General features: G+C 37.1%; 1 protein-coding gene across 7 annotated transcripts in view; it reads left to right on the forward strand.

The window, feature by feature from the left end:
* The window catches only part of fgf13a (fibroblast growth factor 13a), a 105388-nt gene extending 84903 nt beyond the window's left edge, over positions 1-20485 (forward strand). For all 7 annotated transcript variants that reach the window (XM_017307098.1, XM_017307099.1, XM_008420727.2 and 4 more), the window contains 3 exons: positions 1691-1794; positions 11567-11765; positions 18565-20485. In XM_017307098.1, coding sequence (XP_017162587.1) covers positions 1691-1794; positions 11567-11765; positions 18565-18701 — 440 coding nt within the window. In that variant the 3' untranslated portion in view covers positions 18702-20485. The remainder of the gene's footprint in view (positions 1-1690; positions 1795-11566; positions 11766-18564) is intronic.
* The last annotated feature ends 6467 nt before the right edge of the window (positions 20486-26952 follow it).

Genomic DNA, 26952 nt, shown 5'->3' on the forward strand with positions numbered 1-26952 from the left:
ACAGTCATGTTTTTGGACTGTGGGAGGAAACCGGAGTACCCGGAGAAAACTCACGCATGCACAGGGAGAACATGCAAACTCCATGCAGAAAGACCGGGGCCGGGAATCGAACCCAGAACCTTCTTGCTGCAAGGCAAACTACCAACTGCGCCACTGTGCAGCCCCTGGATGTATTTCCCATTAAAGCAAAATTAATTTCTCAAAGCTGCTGTAAAGTAAATACAACATACAGTCTTCTGGCTGATGCTTTTATAAAGCAAACATAGAGATGTCTGCTGCGCTTAGACACAGAGAGCAAATAAAATGACCCTTCAAAAAGCCTCTATAGTTCACTTCACCCAGAAGTGTTTGAGATGTGGATATTTATAGTGAGGATACACTGAACCAGAGCTTCAGTAGAGTTTAAGTAAAAAAAAAAAAAACATGAACATAAGCTTAAAGGGATTGTTTAAAATAATATAGCATTATTATGTTTGTCTCCATACCCAGTATAGTAAAACACGTCAGGTTTTTCATTAATAAGTCCCTGCAGTAGTCTGCTCACCACAAAGCAAAGTTTGTGTTGTTAGAGAGACGGGTATTTATGTAGACTCTTATAATCAACCTTTGACTTCAATATGAGTAAGTTATACAAACACGCACACACACACACCACTGAACAAGCGGATATTAATTAGGTGGAGATATACCTCAGTGACCAGCTGGGTTGCTGCTGCTCCTCTCAGACATAAAACCAATATCCAGCTTCCTAATCACAGACAGGTTTATATTTATTTATTTTGTGTGTGTATTTTGGCCTGAGTTCAACCCACAGGGTTTATATAAGTGACTCTTGTTTGTGTAAATGTTGGCACGGCCACAAAGAATATTCCAGCAGCTTTGTCTGGAACCACACAGACATTATTATATTTTAATGGTTTTGTAATCTTATCCTGTGTTCGTGTGTAGTGGTTAGTTGAAGTAAATTTAGAGTGATTCAGGTCACTGTTAAGTAATTTTCAGAGTGGCAACTGTCAGCTAGCTGTGGCTAATCTGATATTTAGTTTGTGTGATATGAAAAAAATGTTTTTAACTTCTTATTTTAATAGTTCAAACACTAAATATGCAGAGTGAAAACCGTTTCAGCACATCTGCAGAAGCCAATTACCTACGTATTCCCTATTTACCACTTTGGCTCGGGGTTCAGGAAAATAAATAGCACTTGTCTTTTCATTGACTTGTTATTGGCTCCAACCAATAACAAGTCAAGCAGTATCATGCCGGTAGGTATTTAAGCTTCTTCAGTGGCATTTTCTTTTATATATCTTAGATGTGTTTCACAAAAAAGATCCACAAATTGGCATACATGTTAAGTTGAATCAAATACATCTTCGGGACACAAAATGTGTTTAATTACATCACTCTTAAAAAAAGAAAAAAAAGAAAATCCAGTCAAATAAATACTCAACCATTTTAATACTTTCTTCCTAGAGCTGGTATATTTTGTAGGCTGTTGCATTGACATGGTCTGTGAAATATTTATTCCTTCATCTTCCCTTATCTTGAAAGTAAATGGAACATTTTAATCAGGGGACTCTGACAAAGCAGTTTAACATTGCTTCGGAAATGTTATCTTGCTTGTGTATTCCATTTAGTTACTCTAAAAATGCTGTGTTTTCCCTGTAAGTGATAAACGTGTTTCTGTTTTCAGCCATGTTCAACCTCATTCCAGTGGGACTGCGAGTGGTGGCCATCCAAGGGGTGCAGACCAAACTCTATCTAGCAATGAACAGTGAGGGCTACCTGTACACGTCGGTGAGTGTTTCACTCAGTGTCAGTGTGAGTCTTTATACATGGATGTGTTTGTTCCCCAGGAGGGTTTTAGTCCACCTGTGTTCAAAGTGAATGTCTGGTTTAGGTGACACAAATGGGACAGAAAGTGAGAAGAGAAATAAAGGCTGCCTGATGAAAGAATAACAGCGTTTTTGACAATAAATAGTTCAAGGATTGTATAAGCCAATCAAGCGGTGAGATCTGTAATGGTGGTTGTTGGCTGTTCTTCTTTGATTAAATGTGCAAGGTTATGAATAATTCAGTTACCGGCCAAGTAATGTCAGTCTTTTTTCCCCCCAAATGCCACTGTGAGATTGGCGTCCCTAACAAGACTGACAGGCTCGGTGGATATGCAACCGGAGGGCAAGCAGACACACATTCACCACTGACAGACAGGCTTAAGAGTCAAATTACCAATGATTTTTCGTTTTAGGAAAAGGTCTTCAGACAGATTGCAACCAGCACAGACAAACAAAATCTGAAATCTAATAATCTTGTGACTTTTTATTGTATGACTTCTGCTGTCAGATATTGATTATATAATATGAGCACTCTGTGAACTAGAAGCAGAAAAACACTCTTTGGATTTTACCTTTATTTTTATATCCTTAGCTTCTTTTTGAGACATTTAAAAAAAATACACCAAAAAATTGAAAATGTCAATCCCAATAAACCTAAATAAAGATCTGAAAAACTGGAAATAACAGCATAAAAAGTACTTTATGCTGTTTTCACCCAATTTGCCCTAAACTTTAACTTCTCAAAGTTTAGTTTATATGATGTTCTTTCCTTATGACCCACTCTGTTGTGCAGTGCAATCCCTCCATGCTTATACCTAAATATAATAATGATTACCATGGTAACACAGTTTGGTGTTATATGCCTCCAAAATGTTTTTTTTTTTATCCTGAGTGGATTTGCAAACCGAAATCTGCCCATTTATGTTGATTTATTAAATGTTACAATGGACGTTTTTCATCCACCTGAGATTCTGCGCAAAGAAAAATACGCAAAAACTTTAAAATTAAAATATATAAAAGGTTGCAGTTGTAACCACACCAAAGGTGAAAAGGTTATAATTTTGTATGGCACCAATGAGATAAGAATCTCCTCACTGAGTTTGAAAAGAGCAAAAGGTTTATTTTGCATAATGAGATACGTAACTACAGCTATACACACACTACTTTTCAACAATCTAAAACATTTCTCTAACATGATGAAGTTATTTGAACAATCCCATATTTTGGGACAATTGACAAAATAATTTTGAACATGCAAAGTATTTGCAAACAGGATTATTCCAGGCAGAGACTGCTGGCAGTAGCACTTTTATCCACAGCCTTAGCAGGGCAGCTGGCACTATCTGTTGCTACACCACCACAGCCATGGTGTTAGTTTTCTGTTTGGCGTGTTGATAGTATTGCCAGACATATCTGCTTTGTGGAAAAATAAACTAAAGGATTCAAAGAGTGAAGAGCTTTCTTTTCCCTTGTTTGTTTTGCACATAGTAAAAACTGCATATTTCATTTATAAATTAAATGTCCATCCACATGTGATGATACGTTTTACATAAGAGAACAATAATGCTGGCACTACAATATTTTGTGATTTAATCATGCAGCCAAGAAGGTTTATACACAATATAGAGGTTTATACACACTATAGAGATGTACCCACCAAATCCCAAAATGCTTCTTGTCCGTTTTTTGGGGGAAAAGTTTAGATTATACACTTATATTAGATGAGACCACCAGGACACCTTGAATCTGCTGTAGTCATCATGCCAGGGCTCCACATGGTGCTGTGATTTTATCACGTTGTTGAAATGCAAATGCTTTTTTTCACCTCACTGAAAACAGTATGTTTTGAAGAAATGTCCAACAATCTACTCACTCTTTAAAACATTTTTTCCCCCAGTGCTCTTTGGAAGCCCCATCTCAGCTTAAACAAGTGCTCATATAACACACATATTCCTTTATAAGAACTTGTGTAAAACTGAATGGGTTAATTGGCACAAAACAGCACAATGCTGTCTGCCAGTGTTTTTGTTGTTACCTGCCCAAGCATGCATAGAACCAAGCCTGCAGCCATGAGTTCTTTGTATGCGCTCTTTTATATTTGCACCGTATTTCACACATCTCTACATGGGGTCAGTGTCCAGGGTCAGAGACACTGGAGACATGACAAGTGGCTGGATTTCAAAGAAAATGCTATGGTTTCTGTAAAATCTGACTCACTGTGAACAGCAAAATCAGAAGGTAAATTTTAATTGGAAGCAAAAAGTACCATGTGCTTAATTAGGATTGTTCTTCATCACCTTAGTTGGTTATGTAACAATGTGTTAAATCTTGCTCAAACAGAGAAGAGAAAAGCTGGAGTCTACTTGGAACCATGTTGCCTGCACACCATGTATCATCTATGCCGTTTCAAATAAAACCCTCATGAGGAAACCGGTTCATACTGATCTGTTAAATTGGAAGAATACAGTTGGGGGGGTTGCAGGGCTTCCCTTTTCAGCTAAATTAGAGAGAAAATTGTACTGAATGTAAGGCCTGCTACCTAATAGTGCCTGTCTTCCTGGGATTGCTGCTGTTGCAAAGTGCTGCCTTCCAGCCACACATTAAACCAACCAGTCACAAGTCAGTATTTTGGGGAGAATCCAAATCAAAAGTAGGGAGACAATAGATGATGCAGTTTGGAGGGGGTACGAATGGTTGCTTTTATGAGATCTACATGTCTACATGTGTGAGCATGCATGCTTGAGTGAATGGTGAGCCTGTATGTTGTGATCAAAAGTAAAACAAGTCCATATTTTAATTTCTAAATGTGTTTCTAATTGGGGTCAGGCTATAGATGTACATCGATTCCTTAGATTGAAATTAAATTATCTAATTTCCCTTGCTAGTTTTCTTGTAATTAGATTTTGGTACACAGACTGTGTCAGGGGAGTTCAGCAGCGAAAACACATCTACCTGGGTGACTCAATCCTTAGACAAAACATGTACCAGTGATTTTGGGTATGCCAACTTACTGGTAAGATGGAGAAAGATTTGCAATTAATTTTCCACTTCTGGGTATGTGATGAAAGATCTTTGGAAGGTGCTGCAGAAATATCTTTTAAGTTCTTCCACACAGCGTGCAATTGGAACAATGCAATGGAAATTAAACATGTCAGTCTGTCTGGGGTTAATATGATGGAAACTCCTGTCATATGGTAGGATGGAAAATGTTGGTTTAAAGCAGAAAGATTTAACAGCATTTTTGGTCTAAGAATAAACCGAATGCAAAATATCTCGTTGCACTTAATATTAGTCATAATCTTGAAAAAAAAGGAGAAAACTGTGTAAATTGGCAAAAAAAAAAAAAGAAATGGCTGAAAATTTTCAGACAGTGCTTGGTAGGTTTTCCTTAGTTGAGAAAACATAAAAGGCAGTCTGTGTGCCTCTGACTGAAAATCCCCAATCACAGCTCATCACCAACAATTTTCTTTGGATTTTTTCACGAGTCACAGCAAAAGATTTTGTCAAAGATTGATAACAGTCACAGTGTGACAGCAGCTTTTGGGGAGCTGCTGGTGTCTGGACTCTTTGTTCTTTTGCATTCATCTGTGTTCTGTATGCAGCATCCATGTTATCTATGGTGCTAAAGCAAAGCTCACTGATGTCTGAACCCAGCTACCCCTCCCATTTAAACTGAGGATCACAAATTCACCAAAACAGTTGGCAGCTTCGAGGAATTTGTATGCATTTGTTTTCTGGACCATTTTCCAATCCCTGACTTTTTACACCATTACTCAATTCATCTTGAGATTGGAAAAAAACACAAGTAGGTAAACAGTAATCCGACTACCTGGAAATAATACATTTAACTATTGTGAGAGCATGGCTAATTATACTACAATTTACCCTGCGTTTTTCTTCCATCGCGGCCAGTTGTTGAATTAAAACATTTTCTTTTCATTTCCCCCACAGAGACAGTTTTTAGCTCACAAATACATTATGTATACAATGTTCTGTCTATATACAGACGGTGTGAGGCAAGATAAACAGCATGTGTGAAGGTGAACAGAAGTCGCCAGTGATAATATATTCATCTATCACCATCAATGTGTGGGAGAGAAAGAATTTAGTATTTTACTACCTATTTAGGTCTACTCATTTCCAAAAGTAGTGAAAGGTCTCTGCAGTATCAGAGCTGAAGAAGCATCATCCTTAAAGAAAAGTGTTTCACTACAATCTGTAAACATTTGCAGTTACAATCCTTCAAACTAAAATAAAGGAAATCACCTTTTATTCGTCGTTTACATCTGCAGGCTCGCTTTTGAGCAGCCGATTTGCACATATACTCTTATACTCACAAGTGCCTTTCAAGTGGTGTTATTAATTTCTCAGTGGGTCATTTTTGAATTAGTGTGAGTCACTGAGGCTCCAGCTGAGTCTCCTCTAGACTGCTCAGCGATGGTGTGAGAGTGGACTGAACCGTTCAGCTTTTGTGAAGTGGAAATATTTATCAAGACATCTCTGCGATTCAGCAAGAATACTCTTTTTATTTTATGTGTTCAGTGTCAGATATTTAATATAAAAAAGCTAAACCGGTAACACACCTACCACCATCACATTTTACATGAAAAATGCTGTTAATACTTTTTCAAATGTAAGTTGCTTACCGGCTCTGCAAAGTTCATTGTCACCACACATGCCTCACACATATGCTCTACTGCTAATGCAAAAACTACTAAAATGTCACAACAACCACCCAAAAATAAGAATACTAACTCTTCTGATCTATGCGAACACTTGGTCTTCACTAGTAAAGATTCACTTACAAAGACATTTTAAATACCCCAAGAAGCTTCAGCTGAAGGCAATCAGATCTGAACAAGCTACAAGAATTAATTATACATTTTAAGTCCCCTCATTGATTTTAAGTCTATTTCACAGATGATGAAAAAGCGTAATTGAAAAAACGTTCCCATTTCTAGTGTTTTATTTAGATTCTAATTGGTACTTGTGTCTTCCTCTGGTAATTACACCTGCAGATAATTTGCTTTAAAATCTCTTTTGAAAAAGAGCCCTGAGTCACAGCCAGACTACCTGTGTAAGCGAAGATGCTAAACAAACATAATATAATAGGCTGAACATGACAGTAGAGAAAACAATAACTTGGATAGAGATGAGAGACAATCTGGCATGAGACCTAAATATAATGAGGGAGTAAATAAATGACACAAGGAAGGTAATAGGTAGCAATAAAGCAGGACAGGGGGAGCAAAACATCAATTAACCAATTACTGCCTGACATTATTTTACAAATGTATACAAAATGAACTGGATGTATTTTTGCTGTCGGATTCTAAATAAACTACAGACTGTTTCTGGAAACATAGTAAATACATTTTGGTGTTTAGCATGCTAAATCACTCAATTAAACATAACCTGGTGAAACTCCAAGCTCTAGATGTTGGCAAAGTGCTTCCAATATGATTCATGCTATGTGTTGAATATGCATCAACAGGCATAAGTGATCTACAAGAAAAAAAAACTATTCCTTTTAATAAAAGGTCAAATTACATAACGGAGATCTCTACAAAAACTTAATAAATCTGCACAAATAATTTTGTAATAAATCTCTGTTAATTATTTTTGAAGAAAAATATAAAAAGATGTTAAATAATGTTTTAAGTTATAGATAAGCATTCTGAAATTCATCTGAAAAAATACATTCTTGTCTTCTTTTACTTGAACATGCATATTAGCATTTTATTGCACTCTTATGAAATATATAATTAAATCCCACTCTTTTCAGCTATTTAGTCAGCACAGTGCCGTTAGTAAAGAAGCACCGCTGTAAGGTTTTAATTTACAGGGTTAGTCGTTAATTGCTGTGTTTTCTGAGTGTTTACATGCCTCTGAATTGACTTTGAATCCTGTGTGGGTGTGACTTTTTGCCTGTTTTTCTCCAGTGCTTTTGGAAAACAAATAAACCATGAGATGCCAGAAAAAAAAGTCCTTTTAGATCCCATTTCACTTTTTTTCAACATCTGGCTTCATAAGGACACATTGTCGCTACTCCACCTGATAATTTGTTTTTCTGAGTCGCACTAATATTGAAGTAGGTGGGAGGGACCTGAGCGGTGCTCCGCTGTGTTTTTATTAGCATGATTGCTGTTGTTCTAGTTTTCATATTGCAGCTGAATACTCAGTACACCATCCTTAGCACTGATTTGGCTCATCTTTCCATGAGAAATTAAAGGCTTTATGATAGTAATTCACCTCCTGCTGGCTGCACATGAGAAAACACTGCAGAGTTATAATTACTTCCTTTAAGTTAATAGAACTGTACCATTTGAAAGCTACTCGCAATTGAAAGTTCTTCTTTATATACCTGCCTGGCTAATAAAAGAAGCATTACACAATAGGTCATGGAGCTGTTTGAACTGTAAATATGCCTCAGTGCAAGGTTTCACTGGGTGGTAGCTTTATATTCAGAGAGAACAAAAGTACTAAGAAAGCGTCTGACATCCAACACCCAAATCCCACTGACTATTTTACAGCGCTTTGGCAAAACTGGCAATTAATGTGCTAATTTCATAAAGCACAGAAAACCAATCTAAATGACTCTGTCACAATTATCTGATGACCAAAAATATGTATGAATTAGATGAAATGTCTTTACTAGATTCTTAAATATATAAATCAACACATCACAGAATCAGCCATTTTAATATTTATTAAAAAGCCCTGGGCTTGTAATTGATATGTAAAGTCCTAGAAAGAAAAGAGTGATATTTTATTTAGGCTGTAGATATTTCTAACTGAACTGGACATTTATTCCATAGCAAAATAAAAAGTTTTAAGGCAACATGCAAAGTAGCATTTTCAAGGAGGTCAGTCATTATGCATTTTTAAAGTAATATTACTTGTGCACAAAAGTCCATGAAGTGGAATCGGATCATTAAAAGTTAATTTGGCCAAAGCACCATTGAGACTTTAGGATATGAAGATGAGTGTGTATATATTATTTTCATGCAGATATTGTCCCATTTCTATTGAGATTTTCTTCAGTCCATTTGGCACAGCAGCACTGATTAAAAAATGTCACATTTATTTTATTATTTCACATGCCAGTTGGTTTAATGGAACGATATGCAACTTGCTGAAAAAGATGCTTCTTAAATTCTTTCGAACATCCAACGTCCATCCCAGTCTTGTTTTAGGAGAGACGGTGGATGGAGAAGGGGATCCCCTGCCATTTTTGTTCCTCTTTGTGTTAGTTGGCACGGGCCTGCTGTCTAGAGATCCGCTCCAGTTCGACACTTACAGCCAGCAGCCTCTCCTGAATCTTGGCTCCGGCTGTGAGTGTATCCATCTGCGTCTGTCTGCTTGTCAATAGACTCTCATTCTTCATCAGGACATGTGTAACCAGCCAAATCCACATAAGCTCATTATTAGAGGTACAACAGAACTAAGCTCAAGAGCAGCTTGTTGTTTTGCTTCCAATTACTGTTTGTGCAAAACTGCAATGGACGCTGCCCAGTCTCTCCACGACCCTGAAAGTAAACAGCTTGGACAAAAAAAGTGATGCAGCGAGGAAGAAAGAGGCTTTGATGCATTGAAGCTAAACAATATTAAAAATGTCTGTAAAGGATTAAAAAACGGCAATGAGAGACTAAATCTTGGCTTTTATAGATTAATATCTCAATCTTAGATTGATTATGAGTACTGTATTTACATCACAGCTTTTTCACTACAAGTACTGCTGTCAGTTGTGTTTCCAGGGGCGGGGAGCTTTTATAAACACCAGCTGGTAAGACATGCACAACTGCACATGGCCATGTTGAACGCGACTCAAACTAATGAGACTCAATTTTATGGAGTCACTCGTTCCAGTTTTGAAGCAGCCTTTTTTGAGTTGTCTCTCTTTTTTTGCAAAGATTCACTGATCAGAATAAGTTGGCAGGCTTTGTAAAGCTTCTAGTTTCCAATACAGATTTTAACTGATTTGTTTACTTGAAGAATTTTATAATTGGAAGATATGAGAGCTGCACTGAAAATATTTGTCCTGTGCTTCCTGATAAAGTGTATTTATTAATTATTTAAAACAGAAGCACATGCTACATTTGGCAGTCACAATAAAAAAGGATTTTATTAAAATTTTAGTGTGTAATAAGTGACATTTATTCTTGGTAAATTAAGAAATTTACCAAGATTCACAAAGCCCTAAATCTGCAATATGTAACTTTTATAAAAATGTTCTTTGCATATTTGCTATGTTAAGTACATGTGACAGTTAATCTGTGATGAGCTTGAACTCCACCACCTCCTCCCAGTGATACTGTTCATTTGATGTACCCTAAAAGTCTTGGTCTCAAGAACTACATCACTAACTGGCTGGAATTGTTGAAGAAGGAAAACATGAAAGAAAAAAAAGACACAAACCAAAAATAAGACCACGAAAGACTGACACTGAAGAAAAATTGAATAAATGGACAAGTTACAGAAGAAAAATTAGCAACAGATGACTGAGAAATCCAGATTATATCAAGAACATCTAGAACATCTCCCAAAATGTTCATCATTTGATAATGTTTGTTAGTTGAAAATAAAATAAAGTTACAGAAAATGCTTTAAGCTGCTCCTGCAAAGAAACTAAAGACAAAAATCTAAAACTGATGTGATAAAAGATACATTTTAGATCTACTGTAATCATTTTGAAGCGAGACTACAAAATGATTTTACAGATACACTTAGAGAGCTATCTTAGGTGTAGCTCTAATATGAGATGAGCCTTTTGATCTTATAGTCTAACTAACGTCATTTGGATATGATCAAAAGTCTGTCACATTTGAGCTTTATGTATTTTTGTGCTTCTGTTGCCTTTTGTGTCTGAGCTAATGAACTAAAAGCTTCCTCCATGGTAGTTAACTACAATAATTACTGCTGTTTATGTAAGTGACTGAAATACGGAGAAAAGATGAGCAAGTGTTACAGGAACAAGTCTGTGTTATTATTTTATTGATTATTCTGTAAATATTATAAATTATGTAATAACCCTTCTGGTGAATTATTGCTTAATGAACCACGACACTAATCACTAATGGTTCTTCATTCTTCAAACAGCGTGTTTACAGTCTTTCTACAGCCTCAGTGATTGAAAGTAATGAGCATCTTCTCTGTGTTAATTGCAGAGGGACTGCATATAAACCTATTAAAGCTCCTTTGTGAAAGAATTTAAAACACTCATCTGTTAAATTAGACTATTAGATCCGTACAGTAAAAAAATAAATGTAATGGCTGTAAAAAAATATGCTTGTCTATTAAAATATAACATTCAACAAAACTGTGAAAGGCAAGGAAGAGTCCATACATAATTAAGAGATGAGACCAAATATGAATGTACAATTAATTTGACCTGTGTGTTTTATTAATGCTCCTTGGTAATGGTATCTTTCTATTATCTCTGCCATGAGGTGCTGCATTATTCATAACAGTGAATGGAATAAAATGATTTAGAACGCTGCTATAAAGGCCTGGAGCCATGGGACAGTTCATGTGCTCTTTTCTGCCTAACAGTGTAGGCAGAAAAGAGCCTACATTGTTAGGTGTTTTCTTTACACCACAACTTTATTAAGCCCTCCTTGTACAGAAGGAACAATAGCAAATTTGCTGCGTGTGCCATTTCCAAGACTCTTGAGACTTTGTGAAGCACTGGCCAGCAACTGCTTGAAACTGTCCCTGCTTGTCCCCTTCCACAGGAACACTTCACAGCAGAGTGCAAATTTAAGGAGTCGGTGTTTGAGAACTACTACGTGACATACTCCTCCATGATCTACCGACAGCAGCAATCAGGCAGGGGCTGGTACCTCGGTCTGAACAAGGAAGGAGAAATCATGAAGGGGAACCATGTCAAAAAGAACAAGCCAGCAGCCCACTTCCTCCCCAAACCTCTGAAAGGTAGGCATCCTCCATTTGATTCCTTCATGTTTAGGTTCGAGCTGTGCTGGTTCAGAATTAGTTCATACTAACATCACAGTACAGTCGAGGAGTATTGCATCCTTTCTGATTTCTTCTTATTTTTTGCTATTTTTTTGCACTTGAAGCTTTCCAATCATCAACCAATTTTTATTATTCGGCAATTTAAGTACCATATTTTCCAGGCTAATAAGTGTAAGTAGTAAGTATAAGTCACATCCGTCAAAAAATGCTTTATGAAAAGGAAAAAGGAAAAGTCTCACTGGATTTTAACCCACATTTATTTGGAAAATGTCACACTTTACGGGAACTTTGTCCACATTGATGAAAGGTTCCGGTGACTTGTTATTTTCAGAAATTGTTGACTTTGGCTTGGAAGTTTACGGAGACTATAAAGGGATATTCAAGAAAAAAATAAAATAGATTGCATCTATCAAATTGTTTTTGGTGGGCATGAGACATTTGGTGAAAATGTATGAGCCTCTGAAAGTAGAGCATTTTCAGAGATCAGAGTCTGATTACATCTGGCTAAAATCTCTAACATTAGCTTCCAGAAATTAACATAATGCAATCGCCAATGACGTGTGCATCTCTAAATGAGAATTACTGTTTTTCTAGAAGGATTTTTATATTTATTCACTGGCTTACGTTCTGTTTCTTTACTAAAAGCTAAATGTGCTGTCAAATCTGTTAATGTATGCTTCTCAGAGAAGCTGGCATGTGCCTTTTCAGTACTTTATTCCAGCTGGTCGCAGTCTGTTACAGGTCCAGTACAGAATGAGGTTGTTTGTGACCAGAAGCCGCACAGACAATATGCTTCAGCGCTTTGAATAGTAGCACCAGCAGTTTATTTTCACTAAATGAAATTACAGAAAACCCCACCCATCCAGGCGATGTGTGTGGTAGCGTGGAGAACACAGAAAGCTGCCAGGAGAGAGAGAGAGAGGGTTCTGCTCTGCCACAGTCCTTTCATCTTCAACAAGACTCTGTCAATGCAGAGACGAGACAGAAGGAGTGAAATGCAGTTTGGTTTTTAGCTTGAGAAAAACCAAACAGTTTTTTTCTGGTGTTGGTTCTAATTTAAACGGTAGCCAATGGAATTTAACTTTACATCCATCCATCCATTTCCTTGCACCCTTGTCCCTCAGTGGGGTCGGTAGGGTTGCTGGTGCCCATCTCCAGCTAGCGTACCGGGCGAGAGGCGGGGTTCACCCTGCACAGGTCGCCAGTCTGTCGCAGGGCAACACAGAGACACACAGGACACACAACCATGCACACACACACTCATACCTAGGGGAAATTTAGACAGACCAATTAACCTAACAGTCATGTTTTTGGACTGTGGGAGGAAACCGGAGTACCCGGAGAAAACCCACGCATGCACAGGGAGAACATGCAAACTCCATGCAGAAAGACCAGAGCTGGGAATCGAACCCAGAACCTTCTTGCTGCAAGGCAACAGCTCTACCAACTGCGCCACTGTGCAGCCTAATTTAACTTTACATATAAAACAAAAACAAACATATTTTTGCACCTGTAAACATTTTATATGGAGCTTTCAGATATGTTTTCCTTCCACCATTTCATCCACATGTGGTCCATTAGTAACAGAGCTTCCTTTTTGAGGTAGATTTCTGTGGATCCATTATTGCTTGTGAAGCACCTTCTTTTCCCAAGTATCCATAGCAATCTCATAGGAGCTTGAGTTGTTCTAGTGCAGTAAAGTGACCACTTTAACAGAAGTATTTTGACATTTCATGCCCGGAAATACATGTGTTATAGACGGAGCACCCGTCTGGGGAACAGGCATGTCTTCTATGTATCTTTTTTATCTTCAGTGTACACAGGGGCACTAAGAGGAACTTTGCCAGTTTAAAGTCATTCTTTAAATTGGTACATTCAAAGAAATCCTGAGTGCGTTGAAGTCTTGGAGCCACCAAACTATACAAAATACATTCAAACCTTGATTTTATTGCTTTCAGCACAGTGGGAAACAGAATGAAAAACATGAATCTGTCTTTCCAAGTCTGAAGCTTTGCAGATGCTTATTGCACCACGCTTGCAAAAATTGTAATTACTTTTAGGCTTCAGTAAAAGTGATTTACTAAGTGGTGAATGCTTTATTTCTGTGATTCATGAAAGTATGTTCAATTCAATCACCTGTCAAGTGTTTTATATATATATATATAAATATATATAAATCAGATTTATCACAGCTGTTCATGGTTTCAGATGGTTTCAAACCATCTGGTGTGTCAGTTGAACACTTTCACACCAGCCTGTTTTTAGTGACATCATCAGCAGATCTGCATCATCGGGGGTGTCACCATGATCACATGTGGGTAAAAAACATAGTCCAGTAGACACGCTCTCACTACAGTCCTCTTAAAAAAAAAAAAATTATATATTGAGTGAGATTTTCTCAGCCTCAGTTTGTTCTTGATTATTCTTTGTAGGTAAACTTTGAAAATGATATAAAGTGGTAAATTATGTCATACATGTGGTCAACTTTCTTTTAAATTATACGTCAATAAATGTATTTTCTCTTAACTCATAAATAATTACACACTGCACCTATCATCACCTTGGTAAAAATCAATTTTAAAAAAAATCTACTGCTGCACTAGCGCAATCTTTCATTCTTTAAAAAATCAACCACACTCTGATTGCAAAAGAGAAAAAAATGTTTTTACTAAAATTAACAGAAAAATGATTAGTAGCATGTATTCCAGCAGACTCTGATACAGTAACAGTTTCCATCTGCTGTGACCGACAAGTTTGAAAGCACAGAGCAGAGAGAAAAAACATAATTATCCAGGATTACTTTCCTGGAAAAAGAAATAAATTCCTGTAGCATAATTCATTAGGGACCTGTCTTGGAATCCAACACTAACTATGTTGATACTTTTTGCCTTTATTAGAAATATAACTTAAGAAAAAGGTCCTTTTGTTATTTTGGTAAGGCTAAAATTAACTCATATCTACTTTAAGAACAATAATTAAATGTTCAAACAGTTGTACCCTGTGACAAACCAAGTTGGGGAATGACCAGTTTATTCTGAAACCAACCACAGAGAGAAAGATGGTAGGCAAAAAAAAAACAAAGTCCCCACAGTTTACTGTTTTTTAAATGCCAGATTATAGTGCTTCTTGAAAAGATGTTCATTTTTTAAAAATCAGGTAAACTTAACAAACATGTAAACTCATGTTCCAAGATGACAATTATGTTTTAAATCTAAATACTTTAAAACAGATTTTTACATTTTAAACACAATATACATAATGCATGCTGTCACAGTCTAAATACAAACGCATTCATGACCAAATTGAACACAGAATGCTGATCATGTGTTTTAATTGTTTCCAGTTCAGCATTATAATTCAAGGTGTAAAAATGCTTGGACAGATTTGTATGAAGGATTTTATTCATGCTTAATCTGTTTCAAGATAATATTTTTGTTTGATTTGTCTTTATTTTTCTGAATGAATAAGGTGAGTAGTTGGCAGCTGAATTTCAACTGTCCATGTCTGAGTTAAGGTGGATGTTACACCTACATGTACCTCACTATTCAGGACTTCTCAAACACAAGCAAACTGGCTACCAAAGTTATGATTTTCCAAAATGCATCTGAAAAAAAAAACCTACAGTCACTTAGAATAAAAAAAAAGAAAATGTAAAGCGAAATGTTCTGTTATAGTACAGTTGTGATGCCAGATATCATACATAAAACCACCAGTTGTCCTCTATGTTACTGTGCTACTTATACAATTCTTATTTTGGTCATATGTATTCATTCATTAAGACTTTCCCACTGCAAAGATTCAAAAGCGCAAAGCGAAAAAGAGAGAATTTGTTCCAGCATGTCATAAAGATTCAGCGACCACAGCGTTACCGAGCACCAATTAGGAAGCTTCTTGTGCTGGTGATGCCATCGTCTCTTGACATTACTCACTGCTCTACTGGTTCCAGTATCTGAGGTGCAGCTCTTAGCCTCTCATTTTCTTCCACTTTGGATAAAACATGTAAAGCTGACATTATTCAAACCAAACATGGAAATCCTCTTACACTTTTTGCAACACGCTCTGATATGAATCACAAAGAAGTGTTTTTATCTAGGAGCTGGTCAGATATAGGGGAGTTTGAACAGCTTGAGGTAGGGTGTTTATTTTCATTTGTCATGTTTAAAAATGAAAAATTACCGTTACATCACATTAAAATCATAAGCTTAAGTGCATTTAGATAATCATGGAATATATTGTGAACTATTTTCCAGTGGTCAGTTGTTTACAGTGAAATACTGCCAGTGATTGATGTGTGTAAGGGGTTGGGGTGTGGTCTCTGGTTGCTGCTGCAATATAAAAGTGCTGGTCTAAGTGAAGTGTCTGAAGGGCTGGATGTGCAGTTTCAGCCACAGACCCCTGAGGAATAAACATCAAATAGCATTTTAGGCAGCAGGATGTTGAACACATCCTGAAACCAAAGACTGTGAACATCAAATTACTGATGTTTCTCCTGAAAAGGCAGCTGCTGAGATGCACATTGAGTTGGTCCTGCACACACAGCAAAGCTCAAGCATTAGCAACTCTTGAATTTATAATGGCATTCTGGGAATAGTTTTTTTTTCCCCCTTTTTACTTCACCACCAAGACTTTTTACTGTGACCTCCTTGAATCAGCAGTTTTACAAAGAACAATTGCTCACAAAAAACTGTTAACTGTAGTGTTAACATTTTCACATTTAAAAATTATGATTCATCTGTTAAACTGTCTTTCAGTTTCTCTAATCTTATTACCTAATTTACGGTTTTCTGTTCAGTTTATTTGTAAACCATAAATGCAAGACAAGAGTTTTCACAGAACTGATTAAATTGTGGGTCCTACAAGACTGCTGTAATTTATTCATTCAGAACCAGTTCAATACAATCAAAGTGCATTAGCAGTCACAAGTGCTAATCATCTTTTCATAAAATGTTGTGCAACTAAGAAAAGCTTGGAAGATTGTTTGAAGATGAGGACGCTCTTTCCTAATGGAAATTTGATCAGACAAAGGCATATTAATTTTTTTCTGTTTTAAAAAATATATATATATTTAGCATGAATTATTTTAAACTTTTAAACATTTTGATAAAGCTAAAATCTCTGCTTTTAAATTCAGTTTAAAACTTTGCATAGTTGTTGTCTTTAACATTTCTAAAAGGCAGAAAATATATGAATAAATTGAACGCCCTGCAAACATGTAGGTACAGATTTCTAGGTACTCTTAAAATATATGCAAAGAGTCTTAATTTAATCTTAAATTGCTAAAGCAAAATTTCACAAAAATGTGGAGAGTACAGTATCTGTTTTGATTACATTTCTTAAGTAGAGGAGAAAAAGTTACTTCAAGAAAATTACCTGTTTCACACTGAATGGCATATAAGTTTGTTTTTTTGTTTTTTCCCATTCATCACCACTTTTAGCCCTGGCAGTAAAAGTCAACTGTGAAATTGCTGCACATATTCTGATGTTTACACACCAATTATTAAAATAAGTATTAATAATTTAAAGATGGTACAATAAGGCTGGAGATTTAAGGCTCTTTGTGCACATTGTTTCTAGGGGTGGCTGTCATTGTAGAGAGTGTATGTGTGGCATCAGGTCATATTGAGTGTCAGTAAACACAGCAAGAGGTGTTCCTGTTTGTGTTATAAAAAAAGGATACAGAGAAATATTCAGATATATTCAGAATATTCTGATGAATCAGCTAAATGCATTATTTTCTTCAGTTAAGTCACCAGCTGTGCCTTAATTTAGCATGACACAGATAAACAGATTCCTTTTAAATAATATATGCTTTCTTTTTAAAGGAATCTTTCTGGTGTATTTTACTCCAAAAATTCTAACCTTGAATGTTTGCCAGTTGTATTAATTATTGTTGCTCAAAAATATTCAACTCTTTGATGTTGAGTTTTATTGGTGTGTGAGCTTTGATGTGAGAAAACAAAAGCTAAAACAAAACTGCAATCCAAGTGAAGATGTGCATTACTTTGGGTACAGAGTGGAAGTCATACAGTGGAAACTACTTTTAATCTTGCAGGAAAGGAAATGGTGTAAACGATGGTGCACAGATAAGGCTGAAGTGTTTAGCAAATGGCTTGTACTTGAATAGCACTTTATCAAGTCCAGAAGACCCCAAAGCACTTTACACTACAGTCAGTCATTCACACACACGCACACATTCTCTAACTGATAGTGGCAAGCTACTGGACTGTAGCCCCAGCTGTCCTGGGGCAGTGTGACAGGAGTAAGGCTGCCATGCACTGGCACCACCAGCCCCTCTGACCACCACCAGCAGGTACTGGAGGTGAGGTGTCTTGCTCCGGGACACGAAGATGGAGACAGATGGACGGGGCTCAAACCGGCAACCCACCGGCCTTATTTTACACACAATACAGGACACAGTATTCAAGAGAGTTATGGACCACAATAGCTAAATCTGACAAACACCTATAAAAACTCTTAGAACTATAACATAATTCAAACACTAAATATACCTTATTATGTGTTAATACACACAGTGTAAATCCTCTTAGAAGACACTAATATCTTGGTGATAAACCCGATCAGGACTAAGGAAAAATGAATGGCACTCCTGGATTAACTTCTTTACAAATGCCAGCCAATGAAGTGCTTCTGTTTGCACAGTTGAATGGCAGTTGCTGTTTACTTTCTTGACTGTTAACATCTATCTACATATTGACATGAGTTGGTCTGATTTCCACTTTCCCTTGTCTCTCCACAGTGGCAATGTACAGGGAGCCATCTCTCCATGACTTGACAGAGTTCTCACGCTCCGGCAGCGGCACACCCACCAAGAGTCGGAGTGCCTCAGCTGTCCTCAACGGAGGCAAAGCCGTGAGCCAGAACGAGTCGACGTAGCCCGGTAGCTGAACCCAGGCCTGGGGCCGAACCTTGAAACCTTACCTCTCACAGAGCGGGAATCTAAGCAGACGCCGATCAACGGTTCAGGACTAGCTACGACAATAATCCACACATTAAAACGCCCACATATCATCAGAAAAAAGTATTCATCAAAGCAGCATCTAGAATAACAAACGTAATCTCACACAGGTCACTCTCGTCATAACCAAATTTTTGTTTTTGCCAAATATTTATTTAATATTGTTACCACATTCTTTTTGTTAATGAGTTTACTCATCCTTATCTATGATACTGTCATTTTCCAATCACTTTCTTGGGTCATGCAAACACCAATCACTTGTGCATATGTCACAGAGGGACAGCAAGGTAGATATGCAGGTGTTCAGGGCAGCCAGTAATGATTCTTGTCCATAAAGGCTGCAGTGGGACAATAAAAACGCCCTGATCACCATCTCATCCATGCTTCTGTGAATACAAAGCCTATAAACTCCCTGGCATGGCTCAGCCTCGTCCTCCTGGCCAGCCGGATGGTAGCTCTCCTGCGTCCTAATGCACACGCTCAGAGACTGAGCTCCTTAGCATGGGAAAATGAAGCCTATGTTCAACTGACCTGAAATATAAGGAGCAGCGTGGCTCTCTTGATTATTTATTTATTTATTTCATTTTTCTTTTCTGTCTGAGAGATGCCACAACTGCACTTTTTCTTTTTGCTAATTTTCTGAACAAGCTGAGAGAGGTTTTTAATTGTTAACTGTTTTTTTGTTGGAATCTCCTCTTGTTCTCTGCTCATGTCATTGTTTCTTTGTTGTTAGGATGAGTTTCAGCAAACCAAAGACGGATTGAAAGAGTGTCCCTTTAAGCTGCTAAAAAAAACAAAAAACAAGCCAACATACGGTTGAGATAAAGATGGGTGTTTCTTTTTTTCATTGTACATTTTTGGTGAAGGGAAGTAAAGGTTTTTTGTTGAGAAAACATAACTTGTTGGCAACCTGGCTCGATATCTTGCTTTTTGCTGATATGCTCAGTGAGGGAAGAATGGAAATTACTATTTATTGTCCCCATTCCCTTCTGTTACCAATGTGTCACACTGTCTTTTGCTCTTGTCCTCGTGATCCGTTTCTTCTTTGTGCTTGTGTCATACTTCAATCCTCCTCCCCGTTAGCCATTCTTGTTTCGTTCTCCACCTCTAATGACTGATAAATGTCACCATAGGAGCATGGTGGAGGACCCCGCCCTTCCCCAACTATCCAGGATGCTTGTTATGTGTTTGAGTAACTTATTGTGGTGATATTTTCTATTAAAAAAGGAATACTGTGGACTTTTAGGTGGCTTAACATTTTATAGGAAACGTCAAATTTATAAAACTGAAAAGCAAACAAAAAGGTACAAAAACAGACTTCTTCCCTTTCTTGCACAGGGCATGTACACAAATATGTACAAAAAGGACCCTTTTGTGGGCTATGTACTCTTTCCTTCAGCTACATGACTTATTTCTAGTACATGCTTTTGGGAGACTTTTTTCTTGATTTCTTCTGGAGGTGGTTTGTATTAGGTGAATCTATCTGTTGCATGGGAGAGAGCAGGGAAAATACTGGTCTAGAGCTGCATGATGTAGGCTATGTGTATTAACCCATGTTGGATCATGTGTTCCAAACTACCAGGCTAAATCTGATAAAACAGCATATACAGACAGGCACTACAGCTGTCTGATAGCTTCCAGTTGTTTATTATTTGTTGTATACACAAAAATGCACTGAATAAAATGTTTATATTAAGATATACTTTTAAAAAGTGTCTGATGTTCTTCTTTGTGTTTTGTTGTGTGTTCCTTAGAACAGCTATGGTTTAAACTGTCCACACCATTAAATTTACACTTACATTTGTTTTTCTTTGCCTGTTAATGCTTTCTAAGAATTACAGTAACTGGACAAACTCAGAGACTATTCAATCCAATAAATCAATATCCCTCTTAGGACAGACATTCTGGTTTTGTATACATTTATTAATATGTGCCGATTTAGCAGATTACAGTAAATACAGATACAGATTACAGCATTAAATATCCCTTTCTTAACAGCTTAGGACACTTTTCTTTTGGTATCTGTTACGGCTTTCAACCAGTAAACATAATATTGATCATAAATAAAGGTTTATAATGTAATTTGAAAATTAATCAATAAAGTCACTGTTACAGATATAACTTATCCAAACTGTTAAGTGCCTGAGATTCCTGTGTGAATCCAGCTTCAGTTGGTAAGGAGGTATTTCATAATAAAAAAAAATTGTTGTGTTAAACCTAAACTCTAAAAAAATCTTATAAGTACATATTTTAATATGGCAAGTTCATATATATGATGTTATATATGTTTAGTGGAAACCATCTAAGCAGAACCACAAAACTTAAAATCTTAACTCTCCTTATCTTGGGTTGACATCCAATCAACACCAAGGAAAATAAATGATGCTTCTGGATTGGCTGGTTTTGCCAAGAAAGGAATTGATTTGAAATTGAAATGAGCACAAAGCAGCTAGGATAACTGCTAAACATTATGAAAGAGTGATGACATTATGTCTGGAGAGCCAAATTGGGGCATTGCTGGATAACATAAGAACCACCAGCGATGAAAATAGAAACAGCAACATCTCAAGCTGTAATGTGGGTTAATGAAAGAAATATTTATAGAAGTATTTATATGGTAATGAGAATAAAATCTGGAGAAATGTATGAAAGTAGCTACTTGGGAATTTGTTAAAAAGACTCTAAAGCAATCTTGTGAGCTCAGTCAGTTTATTCAAATCTTAGGTGAATGACACGGTTTAATACTCATGGTCTCCCTGAAAACAACACAATAGTAATTATTTAAGGAAAGTACTTTTTCCAAGTAATAATTGACAAACCGCTGAATGAAGTTGCAATGATGTCATCATATGAATAGAAGATATATTATACTATTTTGCAAAAAGAAAAATAACTCTTTTGGCACCTCTTGTGCTGTTCTGCATCAATCTAAAATGTTTGTTAGTATTTTTTAAAAGGTGAACTTGTCTGTGCAAATGAGAAAATGGGTAAATATGAGTAAAAATGTGTTTTCTATGTTACAGTTTGATCATTTTCTTGCAGTACCATTATTTAGTATCAGTAAAGTAGGAGGTTAAAACCAGTTAGAAATGTTTTATTACGCCATCATTACAGATCTTAGAATTGCTTAGTTTGAAACTTTCCTTAAATTGCAATAAAATACAATTGTTCCTGGGTCTGAGGATGTATTTGGCGGGTTGCTTCATTAAATAGCATCTAAAACAGAGTATAACTTTGTTTTTTCAACTACCATCTTTAAGAATTGGTCTGGTCTCTTGAGACAACCTCATTACGCCCACCACTAGTGGAGACAGGAGAACTAATAGGCTCCGGTAATATAGGCCCTGTTATGAGTTACTTCATCGTTCATGTGGTTTGACATCCCACTACTCCCTTCATTTCCTTCTGCTCCTCTCTAGACTCCATTCATTAGCACGGGACAGTCCAATTCATTAGTGTGGGCTGCCAGCCTTGTTCTGAGATGGTGATGTGAGGAGAAGCCACTTTTCCTCCATGGTTTTCTTTTCTCTCTTCGCCTCTCTTCCTCATTCTCTCATCAGTCAGTTTTCCTGCCCTTCGCTTGGCCAGACTAATGAGTCTTCGTGGAGCCACGCGAAAAGAGCAAATCAAAGATGTGTCTAATGTTCGTACATAAACGCCACACAAGTACTCCAGGATTTGTGATTTTGAGTGAGATCAGGCTGAAACATTCAGTCACGAGTCAGACGGAGCTGACAGAGCTGTGATATATGTGAGCACTGTGTACCTGTGAATGCAATAACTCATTACCCTTTATCACTGCCAGCACAGGCTGTGCAGCCTCTTTTCTCTTGTGCACACACAGTCAGTCGTTCTTTCTTTGTGTCTCTGCCATCTCCATCAGAATTCTTACCATTGCTTTTTGTTCTCTAAATGGGGCATTTTTTCCCTATGATTGTTACTACAATTATCTTTTTTTATTGTAGAACTGAGTGACAAGTGCCTCAGGACTAGCGTTTTGTTGTTTTGATGCATTCCTTACCGCCAGGATTTCTAGACCTTTTCAGCTTTTTGCCTGCTGCTTTCACAGTAGGACCCATAGTGATGAAATCAAACGATGGGTAATGGCTGTCCAGAGAAAAGTGTTCAGCTGTTGGAAGAGTGCAATGGAAACAGAACAGCATGGAGGAGAATGTTATCCAGACAGATGTAGAAATAAGAAATGTATCAAAAACATGTCACCAGGGCATCCATGTCGTAAACACAAGGGCCAACTGAGACTAAATAAATTTATTTGAGACTTTGAAAACAACACAGTGGACCGAACTATGTAATGCAAGACACACATCTGGTTTCCCTGCTGTCTGAATGTGTTGTTTTTACTGGCTCCTCTTTTGGATGTCACAGAAGATAAATAAAAGAAAGAGAGGGTAGCTAGCTGCTAAACTTATATTTAGGTTACAATGAAAATGTTTATCTTGCAACACATGTTGGAATGTCTAAAATGAGTTTTCACCTGGATAGTAAATTAAGTTCATTTAGTAAAAATCAATTTCTTTAAGTCCCAGTCTGGAGGGGCGGCGCACCAATGATGTTTTCCCAAACACTTCAGCGCGCCTCACGCTCCTTCACCTCGCGCACATAATGAGGTAAATATAGCGAGTTTTACCTTTCACGTATCGTTTCCTGGGGGGGGGGATTTATGTTTTCACATCCACCTAAATAATGTGTAGTTGCGCCACTGCTAATATCTACATCCAAATATAAAAGTAGCTGAAATAATACTGAGGGCGTCCATCATCATTTTTCTCTGTAATTTCATAAAAGTATTTATTTACATTTGAATGCAAACTGACATATAATAGGTCTTTACATCAATATAAGATAGTTTGTTTATGGGTATGAAATGCCTAAATGAAAATAAATTGGATTTTTTATGTCATAATTCATCAGCTTGATCAATTGTGTTTAATCTTTATTTGGTTTTACAGCATGAGAGAAATTTGTCGTACCGTAAAAAAATCTTCCGTCCAGTGAGAGAAATGTACTTTTTGTATTTGCACATTAAAATGAGTAAAGTGCAGCTTCACAGAAATATTAATGTTTTTAAAGCCACAAAGAGGAGAGAGAGGGCATTGAATTTATTTGACAGCCTGGCGCCTTCAGCTAACTCCCGAGAGGGTTTGTCTGGCTCTCCCTTGCTTCTCCACAGCTTTTTGCTCATTCTCTTTCATTGCATGTTAGTTTGGAAAAATTAAGTTGTCGTTTACAGATTCACTTGGTATTTATGGTGAATGATGGTAATAAGAAAAATTGCGTTTTCATTAAGTGGTCTGCTCTAACATAAAGCTGTTACTATAGTACAGAGTCATACATTCAAAGCAAACAAAGTGGAGACAGTGACAGGCTTAAACATAAGTTAAATCAGTCCGATAGAGCTGTGGTGATATCACCTAAACAGAAAACAGCTATTTTGTAAAACCAGTTTCTTCTTTCATTTTGTGAAAGAAAAAAAGTTGTCAGGTTTGAGAAACTGATGAAATTAAATGAAATGCACTGCTAACCTCCGACGTTTGGGTCTCTCGGTTCTCCCAACACCCCGGCGCCCCCTGAGAGCAGCGAATCCGAATGAAGTTGGCTGCTATTTGTCCCTCTCACCACCTCTCGTCCATCAACGTCGCCATGTGCCTCCAGCTGGCACAGAAGAACGCACCAGCTTCATTATGAACAGATTACCCAGAGCAGAAAAAAGTCTCACACCTCTGCTTATCAGAGCAACCAGCGCATCAAAGCAACAGGGTATAGGCAGAAAAGACGTGGAAGACACAGTGCTCAGAGAGAGATGCTGATAAGTAACATCCACTGCAAATAGCTTCAAACATCAGTGCTGCTGGTCTCACTGTTAAAGAGCGTTTTTATTCGTCGGCCTCTGATGTAGTCGACTCTTCATCAGAGTTTGAAGCAGAACCATTTTTGACCACTCAGAAACAAAGAGACATTATTGAGTGTCCAGTTGATTTAGACTTCTCCAAACCTGAACTAACTGGGACAATTTCTGAGTAGAGTAAATTCAATACTTGCTGGTTACTCCATAACTAGCAAAAAATATGGCAAGATAGGACGGCGAAGGCCTAGCGCAAAAATTCGCGTGACAGGTGGACGGAGCCTGGTGCTGCAAGGTTGGAGACCTTGTCCTGTCAGGCGACAAGGTCCAGTGTTAAACGGACGGCGGAGACAGACGATTAAATTCCGTAACAAAAGTATGTTTTTATCTTTTTTCATCTTTTTTTTTTTTCAAAATCTCTTTCTTAGTGTTTATTCAATGTCACATGTTGTTTTTATTTTTTATTTTTAATTATGTAAAGCACCTTGAAATGCCCTGCTGCTGAAATGTGCTATACAAATAAAATTTGATTGATTTGATTGATTGATATATTTAAAAATATAGTTTCTTTTCATTTTACTTCCTAAGTACGACTACTCATGCATTTATTGATGTGTCAACAAATTTGCAAGTTAGTAGACAGATGGATAATTTTTAGGTTTAGCCAGTACCACTCCTTAAAAATCAGATAAAAAGGGACTGAAAGTGCTGTATTAACTCCCAAGAGAGAAAAGTGCATTTGCTGACTTATTAATTTTTTTTCATTTCACCCTTTTTACAAGCATAAAGCCATATGCGCATCTAGTCGCGTCTGGCACAGTGTCTTTTATGTGTGTTAGATAACAGATTTGGACTGGATGTTATCACGAATTACACAAAAGCTGGTGAAAATCCATTATCACCGGATAATAGTTGTGTCCGGTTTCAGCAACCTTCAGCGAAATTCCAGTAATGACGTTCTGATTTTAACATCTGTGAACATCTGGACCTTTGAGTGGTTTATCCCTTACAAAAGATTCACTGGTGGTTTTGCACAGAGGCCATTGTTATGTCAAAGATTATGTAACTGCACGCTGAGCAATTAAACTGAACACATAATTATCTGTAGACACATCAACACAAATGTGAACAGGAGGTCTGAGCAACAAAAAAGCAATCAGTTTGTAACAAGGAAGGCAGATGGCCATTTTTAGTCTAAACAAAAGGAATAATCCCTTAATGCAATGAACCATCCTCTGCTAAAAAAGGACAATTCTGTGCTTACTTCTGAAAATGATAGCAATGAAAATGAAAACATTTTTTTAGCACTTTAACTGTGTGTAGTCATTCGGGATGCTCCCGATCAAGTCAATTTTATATCATTTTTATAATTGTATGAATCTTTGACAGATACAACACTGAGTTTTCCTTAACAATTAAAGGATTTTTCTTTCTTAAGCCCTTTACAGCAAAGTGTAGAGACTATATTGGGTTCTGCCCACTTTGCACAGAAAACATTATGATGTCATTCTCAAGCTAAGTTAAGTTGTGACACAATACTATTGCAGACTACTGTAGCAGTGGTGAACAGTTGTGTGTTATTTTGCGGTGCTTTAAAAATTCTGAGTTATTTAACAGATTTACATCACATGCAGACCTCTACATATATTTTCCGCCTATAGTGATTCAACTCAAGCTGGCTGCTAGGGAAACATCTTTTGATGATGCCTCACTTTTCACTTGCACACCTGCACCAGATGTAGTAGAACCGATCAGCAAATACTTCCAAGAAATTACAAACATGGACCAAATTCACCTCAATTCAGAGTAAAATATATTTATTTCCATCTTGTTGCCATTTGCTTCTGGAGGGTGTTGGGGAGGTTTTGGTATTTGTTTAGTCATGTGACGGTGATGGTAATGCAGTGCAGGATTGTGGGGAAATCAAATGAAGCAGAGTGGTGAAGTCAGAGAGATGGTGGTTATTTTTCAAGGTGTCAAAAGGTTAGTGAAAGAAAAACATTAATGCTGGCCTCTCTGGAACATGGCCTCCTTTTGAGCAATATGGCTGAAAATAACATGCCCAAAATGAATTGAATGTATCTCAAGAACTACATAGTTTATTTTAATTGTTTTGCTATCAAAACAAAGGCAAGACCCTAGGGAACATGTTACAACTCTAAAAACCAYCCTGCCTGTTACTGAGGAAAGTGTATTAATATGATAAACAGCAGAAATTAAGAAAAAAATCAATTTCCGCCTAAAAAAAACCACTTCAATCTATGAATGCTCCTTTCAAAACATGCAGTGAAAGCCAAAAAAAGTAG

This window comes from Poecilia reticulata, linkage group LG10, assembly GCF_000633615.1.
Source record: "Poecilia reticulata strain Guanapo linkage group LG10, Guppy_female_1.0+MT, whole genome shotgun sequence".
Lineage (NCBI taxonomy): Eukaryota > Metazoa > Chordata > Actinopteri > Cyprinodontiformes > Poeciliidae > Poecilia > Poecilia reticulata.